General features: G+C 43.3%; 1 protein-coding gene across 1 annotated transcript in view; it reads right to left on the bottom strand.

Annotated features, from left to right (window-relative positions):
• Nucleotides 1-13,252, bottom strand: part of LOC141065373 (uncharacterized) — a 59,129-nt gene that overhangs the window by 29,253 nt on the left and 16,624 nt on the right. Inside the window, exon 2 of the mRNA XM_073557826.1 lies at nucleotides 3,468-3,635. Coding sequence (XP_073413927.1) covers nucleotides 3,468-3,635 — 168 coding nt within the window. The remainder of the gene's footprint in view (nucleotides 1-3,467; nucleotides 3,636-13,252) is intronic.

Raw genomic sequence — 13,252 nt, 5'->3', positions numbered from 1 at the left:
TATCTATTCTTTCGTTTCTTTATTAAACCTGTCAGTGTGAGTTTACTGTATCACGCACTGAATTGCCGGATTTTGTAAAAGAGACCGGGTGCGTATTTCTCGCAAGTCACACATGTGTGGTCCGTGTGTAATCCGTATTTTTAGCGCACCCATAGCCTTGCATTGGCGTACTACGGACGTAGTACGCTGACAGTCCCAGCATGCTGCAATTGGCACGGACCGTAGAATACGGATGAGAAATATACGGCTGTTGGGAGCTGCCCCATAGAGAATCATTGGTCCGAGTGTAATGCGTGCTTTTAACGCCTCTCACTCGTCCGTGTTCCTCGCCAGTGTGACCCCGCCTAAGGCTCAGTCCCCTGACGAAGTCTGTCATGGCGAAACATTAGAAATATTTTTTTTTCTGTGGATGGGGTGTTGTGACATTGTTCTAGTTCGGTAGCTCCCACTTCCATTACGAGACTCTTCTCATGTCTTGTTTTTTAGCGACAGTTAATACTATTTAAAGGAACATAAGTTTTTTTTATTCAATTTTTGGGATGATGAATGTGAAACGGCAAATTGTGGATTGTCCTTTTATTTTTTCTTACAAAATTCCTTGGGAGGGATAAGAAGTGAGATCATTATATACAAAGCCGCCATCATTGCGGAGCTTAGTTTTTAAGCTGGACAAAAAAAAAGATTGGGATTTTTTTTTTACTTTGTATTCTCTATAAATGTTGAGGCTTTTGTAACAGTAATCCCATAACAGATAATATATTCCACTGTAATATTCCTAGGAAACAACGATTGGTTCTAAAAACAATAACCACTGAGAAGTATAACCCACAAAAATATATTGTATTAAAATTTAAATATTTAAAAGAATTTTTTTTACAGTGCATCAATACTACTGGGCATTATACAAAGTGAGGGGACAAACATCATGCATAGTATTCAGCAGTGTTTTAAGCCTAATCTAGCAAGTTATAACCAACAACTACATATCATAAAAATCTAAATATCACTTTTCCACATATAATAGGCATAAATAGTAAAAACAAGCAGGATGGCAACACTTACATATATAAAAATGATGAGACAGGTCCCCACCGCCCCAACGCACGTTTCATATTGAAGTTTTAATACAAAACGTGCGTTGGGGCGGTGGGGAACTTTTTTTTTTACTTCTTATTCTCTATAAATTTTGAGGCTTTTGCAAGAGTAATCCCATAACAGATAATATATTACACTGTAATATTCCTAGGAAACAACAATTGATAATAAAAACAATTGAAGTTTTAATACGAAACGTGCGTTGGGGCGGTGGGGACCTGGCTCATCATTTTTATATACAGTTGTGGCCAAAAGTATTGACACCCCTGCACGTCTGTCAGATAATACTCAGTTTCTTCCTGAAAATGATTGCAAACACAAATTCTTTGGTATTATTATCTTCATTTAATTTGTCTTAAATGAAAAAACACAAAAGAGAATGAGGCAAAAAGCAAAACATTGATCATTTCACACAAAACTCCGAAAATGGGCCAGACAAAAGTATTGGCACCCTCAGCCTAATACTTGGTTGCACAACCTTTAGCCAAAATAACTGTGACCAACCGCTTCCGGTAACCATCAATGAGTTCCTTACAATGCTCTGCTGGAATTTTAGACCATTCTTCTTTGGCAAACTGCTCCAGGTCCCTGATGTTTGAAGGGTGCCTTCTCCAAACTGCCATTTTTAGATCTCTCCACAGGTGTTCTATGGGATTCAGGTCTGGACTCATTGCTGGCCACCTTAGAAGTCTCCAGTGCTTTCTCCCAAACCATTTTCTAGTGCTTCTTGAAGTGTGTTTTGGGTCATTGTCCTGTTGGAAGACCAATGACCTCTGAGGGAGACCCAGCTTTCTCACACTGGGCCCTACATTATGCTGCAAAATTTGTTGGTAGTCTTCAGACTTCATAATGCCATGCACACTGTCAAGCAGTCCAGTGCCAGAGGCAGCAAAGCAACCCCAAAAAATCAGGGAACCTCCGCCATGTTTGACTGTAGGGACCGTGTTCTTTTCTCTGAATGCCTTTTTTTCTCCTGTAAACTCTATGTTGATGCCTTTGCCCAAAAAGCTCTACTTTTGACAGATCTGACCAGAGAACATTCTTCCAAAACGTTTTAGGCTTTTTCAGGTAAGTTTTGGCAAACTCCAGCCTGGCTTTTTTATGTCTCGGGGTAAGAAGTGGGGTCTTCCTGGGTCTCCTACCATACAGTCCCTTTTCATTCAGATGCCGATGGATAGTACGGGTTGACACTGTTGTACCCTCGGACTGCAGGGCAGCTTCAACTTGCTTGGATGTTAGTCGAGGTTCTTTATCCAACATCCTCACAATCTTGCATTGAAAGCTCTTGTCAATTTTTCTTTTCCGTCCACATCTAGGGAGGTTAGCCACAGTGCCATGGGCTTTAAACTTCTTGATGACACTGCGCACGGTAGACACAGGAACATTCTGGTCTTTGGAGATGGACTTGTAGCCTTGAGATTGCTCATGCTTCCTCACAATTTGGTTTCTCAAGTCCTCAGACAGTTCTTTGGTCTTCTTTCTTTTCTCCATGCTCAATGTGGTACACACAAGGACACAGGACAGAGGTTGAGTCAACTTTAATCCATGTCAACTGGCTGCAAGTGTGATTTAGTTATTGCCAACACCTGTTAGGTGCCACAGGTAAGTTACAGGTGCTGTTAGTTACACAAATTAGAGAAGCATCACATGATTTTTCGAACAGTGCCAATACTTTTTTATGTTTGGTGTGGAATTATATCCAATTTGGCTTTAGGACAATTCTTTTTGTGTTATTTCATTTAAGACAAATTAAATGAAGATACTAATTCCAAAGAATTTGTGGTTGCAGTCATTTTCAGGAAGAAACTGAGTATTATCTGACAGAATTGCAGGGGTGTCAATACTTTTGGCCACAACTGTATCTATAATACTGCCCCCTGTGGTCACCAGTAGTAACTATAATACTGCCCCCAGTGGTCACCAGTAGTATCTATAATACTGCCCCCGGTGGTCACCAGTAGTATCTATAATGCTGCCCCCATGGTCACCTATGGTAACTATAATACTGCCCCCTGTGGTCACCAGTAGTATCTATAATACTGCCCCCTGTGGTCACCAGTAGCATCTATAATACTGACCCATGTGGTCACCAGTAGTATCTATAATACTGCCCACTGTGGTCACCAGTAGTAACTATAATACTGCACCCTGTGGTCACCTATGGTAACTATAAAACTGCCCCCTGTGGTCACCAGTAGTATCTGTAATACTGCCCCCTGTAGTCACCAGTAGTATCTGTAATACTGCCCCCTGTGGTCACCAGTAGTAGCTATAATACTCTGTATGTCCAATTAGTGAGGGTCTCTTTGGCTATAGAACGCTCCATCCCATGTGGGTTCACTTACTTTCTGGCTTCCACGTCTTGCACTTACCTTCTAGAGGCAGCAGGCAGCGCTGTGTGCAGCCCGAGGTGCAGCATTTTCTCGTCCCGTTGCAGTCCTTGTCTGTGAAACATTCAGGCTTGAACTTTACAGTTAGGGGATTACATTTTGGGTAGTCCACTTCTGCGGGGCAGCTCCCCGGCTTCTCTGGAATTGTCCCTAAAATCGAGGCAACGAGCAGTGAGAGGCGGACATTTCTTATGCAACCAAGTCCTCTAGAGATGAAAAATTGTAACAAAAAATTACCCAAAGGGTAAGAGGAGCCAAAGGAAGGATATTGTGATTCCAACTTGACTAGAACTGGAATTATTGAATAGACATAGTCCGACACATTAGAGATGGTAAATACGACCGTGGATTCCTGGACAGGGTGTCACCATCATATCACAATTCTCCCCTGATTATCGGGGCTGCTCTCCACTAGCTGGGAAGCTTCTGAGGAGAATTCTTAGGGATCAATTGCACGACCACTAAAGCTAATAGAAGATTTGATCTTAGCTCCCCATGTTTGGCCATGACAGGCTTCTTCAGGGCACTCAGCTTCTCGCCTTTAGGCTCAGTCCCCTGATGAAGTCTGTCATGGCGAAACATTAGAAATATTTTTTTTTCTGTGGATGGGGTGTTGTGACATTGTTCTAGTTGGGTAGCTCTCGCTTCCATTATGTGACTCTTCTCATGTCTTATTTTTTAGCGACAGTTAATACTATTTAAAGGAACATAAGATTTTTTATTCAATTTTTGGGATGATGAATGTGAAACAGCAAATTGTGGATTGTCCTTTTATTTTTTCTTACAAAATTCCCTGAGTGGGATAAGAAGTGAGATCATTATATACAAAGCCGCCATCATTGCGGAGCTTAGTTTTTAAGCTGGACAAAAAAAAAGATTGGGATTTTTTTTTACTTTGTATTCTCTATAAATGTTGAGGCTTTTGTAACAGTAATCCCATAACAGATAATATATTCCACTGTAATATTCCTAGGAAACAACAATTGGTTCTAAAAACAATAACCACTGAGAAGTATAACCCACAAAAATATATTGTATTAAAATTTAAATATTTAAAAGAATTTTTTTTACAGTGCATCAATACTACTGGGCATTATACAAAGTGAGGGGACCAACATCATGCATAGTATTCAGCAGTGTTTTAAGCCTAATCTAGCAAGTTATAACCAACAACTACATATCATAAAAATCTAAATATCACTTTTCACTTATAATAGGCATAAATAGTAAGAACAAGCAGGATGGCAACACTTACACATATAAAAATGATGAGACAGGTCCCCAGCGCCCCAACGCACGTTTCATTTTGAAGTTTTAATACAAAAGCTTTTTTTTTATACTTTTTATTCTCTATAAATTTTGAGGCTTTTGTAAGAGTAATCCCATATCAGATAATATATTACACTGTAATATTCCTAGGAAACAACGATTGATAATAAAAACAATTGAAGTTTTAATACGAAACGTGCGTTGGGGTGGTGGGGATCTGTCTCATCATTTTTATATACAGTATGTAAGTGTTGCCATCCTGCTTGTTTTTGCTATTTATGCCTATTATAAGTGAAAAGTGATATTTAGATTTTTATGATATGTAGTTGTTGGTTATAACTTGCTAGATTAGGCTTAAAAACACTACTGAATATTATGCATGATGTTTGTCCCCTCACTTTGTATAATGCCCAGTAGTATTGATGCACTGTAAAAAAAAATTCTTTTAAATATTTAAATTATAATAAAACATTTTTTTATGGGTTATACTTCTCAGTGGTTATTGTTTTTATGACCAATCGATGCTTCATAAGTTCTTTTGAGCTTATTGTGTGTTTAACTGTAATATTCCTGCATTATAAATCACAAAAAGAGAATTGAAGAAAAGGGGAGCAACTAGGAAATAATAAAATAATACATGTGGGAGGAGAGGAGGAAATAACACAAGAGGGAGGAGAGGAGGATATAATACAAGAGGGAGGAGAAAAGGAAATAAAACAAGAGGGAGGAGAGGAGGAAATAATGCAAGAGGGAGGAGAGGAGGAAATGACACAAGAGGGAGGAGAGGAGGAAGTAATACAAGAGGGAGGAGAGGAGGAAATAACACAAGAGAGAGTAGAGGAGAAAATAATACAAGAGGGAGGAGAGGAGGGAATAATACAAGAGGGAGGAGAGGAGGAAATAACACAAGAGGGAGGAGAGGAGGAAATAATACAAGAGGGAGGAGAGGAGGAAATAATACAAGAGGGAGGAGAAAAGGAAATAAAACAAGAGGTAGGAGAGGAGGAAATGACACAAGAGGGAGGAGATGAGGAAACAACACAAGAGGGAGGAGAGGAGGAAGTAACACAAGAGGGAGGAGAGGAGGAAATAACACAAGAGGGAGGAGAGGAGGAAATAATACAAGAGGGAGGAGAGGAGGAAATAAAACAAGAGGGAGGAGAGGAGGAAATAACGCAAGAGGGAGGAGAGGAGTAAATAACACAAGAGGGAGGAGAGGAGGAAATAATACAAGAGGGAGGAGAGGAGGAAATAAAACAAGAGGGAGGAGAGGAGGAAATAATACAAGAGGGAGGAGAAAAGGAAATAAAACAAGAGGGAGGAGAGGAGGAAATAATACAAGAGGGAGGAGAGGAGGAAATGACACAAGAGGGAGGAGAGGAGGAAATAACACAAGAGGGAGGAGAGGAGGAAATAACACAAGAGAGAGGAGAGGAGGAAAAAATACAAGAGGAAGGAGAGGAGGAAATAATACAAGAGGGAGGAGAGGAGGAAATAACACAAGAGGGATGAGAGGTGGAAATAACACAAGAGGGAGGAGAGGAGGAAATAATACAAGAGGGAGGAGAGGAGGAAATAACACAAGAGGGATGAGAGGTGGAAATAACACAAGAGGGAGGAGAGGAGGAAATAATACAAGAGGGAGGAGAGGAGGAAATAACACAAGAGGGAGGAGAGGAGGAAATAATACAAGAGGGAGGAGAGGAGGAAATAATACAAGAGGGAGGAGAGGAGGAAATAACACAAGAGGGAGGAGAGGAGGAAATAATACAAGAGGGAGGAGAGGAGGAAATAATACAAGAGGGAGGAGAGGATGAAATAACACAAGAGGGATGAGAGGTGGAAATAACACAAGAGGGAGGAGAGGAGGAAATAATACAAGAGGGAGGAGAGGAGGAAATAACACAAGAGGGAGGAGAGGAGGAAATAATACAAGAGGGAGGAGAGGAGGAAATAATACAAGAGGGAGGAGAGGAGGAAATAACACAAGAGGGAGGAGAGGAGGAAATAATACAAGAGGGAGGAGAGGAGGAAATAATACAAGAGGGGGAGAGGAGGAAATAACACTAGAGGGAGGAGAGGAGGAAATAATACAAGAGGGGGAGAGGAGGAAATAACACAAGAGGGAGGAGAGGAGGAAATAACACAAGAGGGAGGAGAGGAGGAAATAACACAAGAGGGAGGAGAGGAGGAAATAATACAAGAGGGAGGAGAGGAGGAAATAACACAAGAGGGAGGAGAGGAGGAAATAACGCAAGAGGGAGGAGAAGAGGAAATAACACAAGAGGGAGGAGAGGAGGAAATAATACAAGAGGGGGAGAGGAGGAAATAACACAAGAGGGAGGAGAGGAGGAAATAACACAAGAGGGAGGAGAGGAGGAAATAATACAAGAGGGAGGAGAGGAGGAAATAAAACAAGAGGGAGGAGAGGAGGAAATAACGCAAGAGGGAGGAGAGGAGGAAATAACACAAGAGGGAGGAGAGGAGGAAATAACACAAGAGGGAGGAGAGGAGGAAATAATACAAGAGGGAGGAGAGGAGGAAATAACACAAGAGGGAGGAGAGGAGGAAATAATACAAGAGGGAGGAGAGGAGGAAATAACACAAGAGGGAGGAGAGGAGGAAATAACACAAGAGGGAGGAGAGGAGGAAATAATACAAGAGGGAGGAGAGGAGGAAATAACACAAGAGGGAGGAGAGGAGGAAATAACACAAGAGGGAGGAGAGGAGGAAATAATACAAGAGGGAGGAGAGGAGGAAATAATACAAGAGGGGGGTGAGGAGGAAATAACACAAGAGGGAGGAGAGGAGGAAATAATACAAGAGGGAGGAGAGGAGGAAATAACACAAGAGGGAGGAGAGGAGGAAATAATACAAGAGGGAGGAGAGGAGGAAATAAAACAAGAGGGAGGAGAGGAGGAAATAACGCAAGAGGGAGGAGAGGAGTAAATAACACAAGAGGGAGGAGAGGAGGAAATAATACAAGAGGGAGGAGAGGAGGAAATAAAACAAGAGGGAGGAGAGGAGGAAATAATACAAGAGGGAGGAGAGGAGGAAATAATACAAGAGGGAGGAGAAAAGGAAATAAAACAAGAGGGAGGAGAGGAGGAAATAATACAAGAGGGAGGAGAGGAGGAAATGACACAAGAGGGAGGAGAGGAGGAAATAACACAAGAGGGAGGAGAGGAGGAAATAATACAAGAGGGAGGAGAGGAGGAAATAATACAAGAGGGAGGAGAAAAGGAAATAAAACAAGAGGGAGGAGAGGAGGAAATGACACAAGAGGGAGGAGAGGAGGAAACAACACAAGAGGGAGGAGAGGAGGAAGTAATACAAGAGGGAGGAGAGGAGGAAATAACACAAGAGGGAGTAGAGGAGAAAATAATACAAGAGGGAGGAGAGGAGGAAATAATACAAGAGGGAGGAGAGGAGGAAATAACACAAGAGGGAGGAGAGGAGGAAATAACACAAGAGGGAGGAGAGGAGGAAATAACACAAGAGAGAGGAGAGGAGGAAAAAATACAAGAGGAAGGAGAGGAGGAAATAATACAAGAGGGAGGAGAGGAGGAAATAACACAAGAGGGATGAGAGGTGGAAATAACACAAGAGGGAGGAGAGGAGGAAATAATACAAGAGGGAGGAGAGGAGGAAATAACACAAGAGGGATGAGAGGTGGAAATAACACAAGAGGGAGGAGAGGAGGAAATAATACAAGAGGGAGGAGAGGAGGAAATAACACAAGAGGGAGGAGAGGAGGAAATAATACAAGAGGGAGGAGAGGAGGAAATAATACAAGAGGGAGGAGAGGAGGAAATAACACAAGAGGGAGGAGAGGAGGAAATAATACAAGAGGGAGGAGAGGAGGAAATAATACAAGAGGGGGAGAGGAGGAAATAACACAAGAGGGAGGAGAGGAGGAAATAATACAAGAGGGGGAGAGGAGGAAATAACACAAGAGGGAGGAGAGGAGGAAATAACACAAGAGGGAGGAGAGGAGGAAATAATACAAGAGGGAGGAGAGGAGGAAATAACACAAGAGGGAGGAGAGGAGGAAATAACGCAAGAGGGAGGAGAAGAGGAAATAACACAAGAGGGAGGAGAGGAGGAAATAATACAAGAGGGGGAGAGGAGGAAATAACACAAGAGGGAGGAGAGGAGGAAATAATACAAGAGGGGGAGAGGAGGAAATAACACAAGAGGGAGGAGAGGAGGAAATAACACAAGAGGGAGGAGAGGAGGAAATAATACAAGAGGGAGGAGAGGAGGAAATAACACAAGAGGGAGGAGAGGAGGAAATAATACAAGAGGGAGGAGAAGAGGAAATAACACAAGAGGGAGGAGAGGAGGAAATAATACAAGAGGGGGAGAGGAGGAAATAACACAAGAGGGAGGAGAGGAGGAAATAACACAAGAGGGAGGAGAGGAGGAAATAACACAAGAGGGAGGAGAGGAGGAAATAATACAAGAGGGAGGAGAGGAGGAAATAATACAAGAGGGGGAGAGGAGGAAATAACACTAGAGGGAGGAGAGGAGGAAATAATACAAGAGGGGGAGAGGAGGAAATAACACAAGAGGGAGGAGAGGAGGAAATAACACAAGAGGGAGGAGAGGAGGAAATAATACAAGAGGGAGGAGAGGAGGAAATAACACAAGAGGGAGGAGAGGAGGAAATAACGCAAGAGGGAGGAGAAGAGGAAATAACACAAGAGGGAGGAGAGGAGGAAATAATACAAGAGGGGGAGAGGAGGAAATAACACAAGAGGGAGGAGAGGAGGAAATAACACAAGAGGGAGGAGAGGAGGAAATAATACAAGAGGGAGGAGAGGAGGAAATAATACAAGAGGGAGGAGAGGAGGAAATAACACAAGAGGGAGGAGAGGAGGAAATAATACAAGAGGGAGGAGAGGAGGAAATAATACAAGAGGGAGGAGAGGATGAAATAACACAAGAGGGATGAGAGGTGGAAATAACACAAGAGGGAGGAGAGGAGGAAATAATACAAGAGGGAGGAGAGGAGGAAATAACACAAGAGGGAGGAGAGGAGGAAATAATACAAGAGGGAGGAGAGGAGGAAATAATACAAGAGGGAGGAGAGGAGGAAATAACACAAGAGGGAGGAGAGGAGGAAATAATACAAGAGGGAGGAGAGGAGGAAATAATACAAGAGGGGGAGAGGAGGAAATAACACTAGAGGGAGGAGAGGAGGAAATAATACAAGAGGGGGAGAGGAGGAAATAACACAAGAGGGAGGAGAGGAGGAAATAACACAAGAGGGAGGAGAGGAGGAAATAATACAAGAGGGAGGAGAGGAGGAAATAACACAAGAGGGAGGAGAGGAGGAAATAACGCAAGAGGGAGGAGAAGAGGAAATAACACAAGAGGGAGGAGAGGAGGAAATAATACAAGAGGGGGAGAGGAGGAAATAACACAAGAGGGAGGAGAGGAGGAAATAACACAAGAGGGAGGAGAGGAGGAAATAATACAAGAGGGAGGAGAGGAGGAAATAAAACAAGAGGGAGGAGAGGAGGAAATAACGCAAGAGGGAGGAGAGGAGGAAATAACACAAGAGGGAGGAGAGGAGGAAATAACACAAGAGGGAGGAGAGGAGGAAATAATACAAGAGGGAGGAGAGGAGGAAATAACACAAGAGGGAGGAGAGGAGGAAATAATACAAGAGGGAGGAGAGGAGGAAATAACACAAGAGGGAGGAGAGGAGGAAATAACACAAGAGGGAGGAGAGGAGGAAATAATACAAGAGGGAGGAGAGGAGGAAATAACACAAGAGGGAGGAGAGGAGGAAATAACACAAGAGGGAGGAGAGGAGGAAATAATACAAGAGGGAGGAGAGGAGGAAATAATACAAGAGGGGGGTGAGGAGGAAATAACACAAGAGGGAGGAGAGGAGGAAATAATACAAGAGGGAGGAGAGGAGGAAATAACACAAGAGGGAGGAGAGGAGGAAATAATACAAGAGGGAGGAGAGGAGGAAATAAAACAAGAGGGAGGAGAGGAGGAAATAACGCAAGAGGGAGGAGAGGAGTAAATAACACAAGAGGGAGGAGAGGAGGAAATAATACAAGAGGGAGGAGAGGAGGAAATAAAACAAGAGGGAGGAGAGGAGGAAATAATACAAGAGGGAGGAGAGGAGGAAATAATACAAGAGGGAGGAGAAAAGGAAATAAAACAAGAGGGAGGAGAGGAGGAAATAATACAAGAGGGAGGAGAGGAGGAAATGACACAAGAGGGAGGAGAGGAGGAAATAACACAAGAGGGAGGAGAGGAGGAAATAATACAAGAGGGAGGAGAGGAGGAAATAATACAAGAGGGAGGAGAAAAGGAAATAAAACAAGAGGGAGGAGAGGAGGAAATGACACAAGAGGGAGGAGAGGAGGAAACAACACAAGAGGGAGGAGAGGAGGAAGTAATACAAGAGGGAGGAGAGGAGGAAATAACACAAGAGGGAGTAGAGGAGAAAATAATACAAGAGGGAGGAGAGGAGGAAATAATACAAGAGGGAGGAGAGGAGGAAATAACACAAGAGGGAGGAGAGGAGGAAATAACACAAGAGGGAGGAGAGGAGGAAATAACACAAGAGAGAGGAGAGGAGGAAAAAATACAAGAGGAAGGAGAGGAGGAAATAATACAAGAGGGAGGAGAGGAGGAAATAACACAAGAGGGATGAGAGGTGGAAATAACACAAGAGGGAGGAGAGGAGGAAATAATACAAGAGGGAGGAGAGGAGGAAATAACACAAGAGGGATGAGAGGTGGAAATAACACAAGAGGGAGGAGAGGAGGAAATAATACAAGAGGGAGGAGAGGAGGAAATAACACAAGAGGGAGGAGAGGAGGAAATAATACAAGAGGGAGGAGAGGAGGAAATAATACAAGAGGGAGGAGAGGAGGAAATAACACAAGAGGGAGGAGAGGAGGAAATAATACAAGAGGGAGGAGAGGAGGAAATAATACAAGAGGGGGAGAGGAGGAAATAACACAAGAGGGAGGAGAGGAGGAAATAATACAAGAGGGGGAGAGGAGGAAATAACACAAGAGGGAGGAGAGGAGGAAATAACACAAGAGGGAGGAGAGGAGGAAATAATACAAGAGGGAGGAGAGGAGGAAATAACACAAGAGGGAGGAGAGGAGGAAATAACGCAAGAGGGAGGAGAAGAGGAAATAACACAAGAGGGAGGAGAGGAGGAAATAATACAAGAGGGGGAGAGGAGGAAATAACACAAGAGGGAGGAGAGGAGGAAATAATACAAGAGGGGGAGAGGAGGAAATAACACAAGAGGGAGGAGAGGAGGAAATAACACAAGAGGGAGGAGAGGAGGAAATAATACAAGAGGGAGGAGAGGAGGAAATAACACAAGAGGGAGGAGAGGAGGAAATAATACAAGAGGGAGGAGAAGAGGAAATAACACAAGAGGGAGGAGAGGAGGAAATAATACAAGAGGGGGAGAGGAGGAAATAACACAAGAGGGAGGAGAGGAGGAAATAACACAAGAGGGAGGAGAGGAGGAAATAATACAAGAGGGAGGAGAGGAGGAAATAAAACAAGAGGGAGGAGAGGAGGAAATAACGCAAGAGGGAGGAGAGGAGGAAATAACACAAGAGGGATGAGAGGTGGAAATAACACAAGAGGGAGGAGAGGAGGAAATAACACAAGAGGGAGGAGAGGAGGAAATAATACAAGAGGGAGGAGAGGAGGAAATAAAACAAGAGGGAGGAGAGGAGGAAATAACGCAAGAGGGAGGAGAGGAGTAAATAACACAAGAGGGAGGAGAGGAGGAAATAATACAAGAGGGAGGAGAGGAGGAAATAAAACAAGAGGGAGGAGAGGAGGAAATAATACAAGAGGGAGGAGAAAAGGAAATAAAACAAGAGGGAGGAGAGGAGGAAATAATACAAGAGGGAGGAGAGGAGGAAATGACACAAGAGGGAGGAGAGGAGGAAATAACACAAGAGGGAGGAGAGGAGGAAATAACACAAGAGAGAGGAGAGGAGGAAAAAATACAAGAGGAAGGAGAGGAGGAAATAATACAAGAGGGAGGAGAGGAGGAAATAACACAAGAGGGATGAGAGGTGGAAATAACACAAGAGGGAGGAGAGGAGGAAATAATACAAGAGGGAGGAGAGGAGGAAATAACACAAGAGGGATGAGAGGTGGAAATAACACAAGAGGGAGGAGAGGAGGAAATAATACAAGAGGGAGGAGAGGAGGAAATAACACAAGAGGGAGGAGAGGAGGAAATAATACAAGAGGGAGGAGAGGAGGAAATAATACAAGAGGGAGGAGAGGAGGAAATAACACAAGAGGGAGGAGAGGAGGAAATAATACAAGAGGGAGGAGAGGAGGAAATAATACAAGAGGGGGAGAGGAGGAAATAACACAAGAGGGAGGAGAGGAGGAAATAATACAAGAGGGGGAGGGGAGGAAATAACACAAGAGGGAGGAGAGGAGGAAATAACACAAGAGGGAGGAGAGGAGGAAATAAT

This window comes from Dendrobates tinctorius, unplaced genomic scaffold (genome assembly GCF_039654945.1).
Source record: "Dendrobates tinctorius isolate UK_male_01 unplaced genomic scaffold, ASM3965494v1 ptg000251l, whole genome shotgun sequence".
Taxonomy (NCBI): domain Eukaryota; kingdom Metazoa; phylum Chordata; class Amphibia; order Anura; family Dendrobatidae; genus Dendrobates; species Dendrobates tinctorius.
Note: the sequence above shows the minus strand (reverse complement) of the source record. Positions and strands in the feature narration are given on the sequence as shown.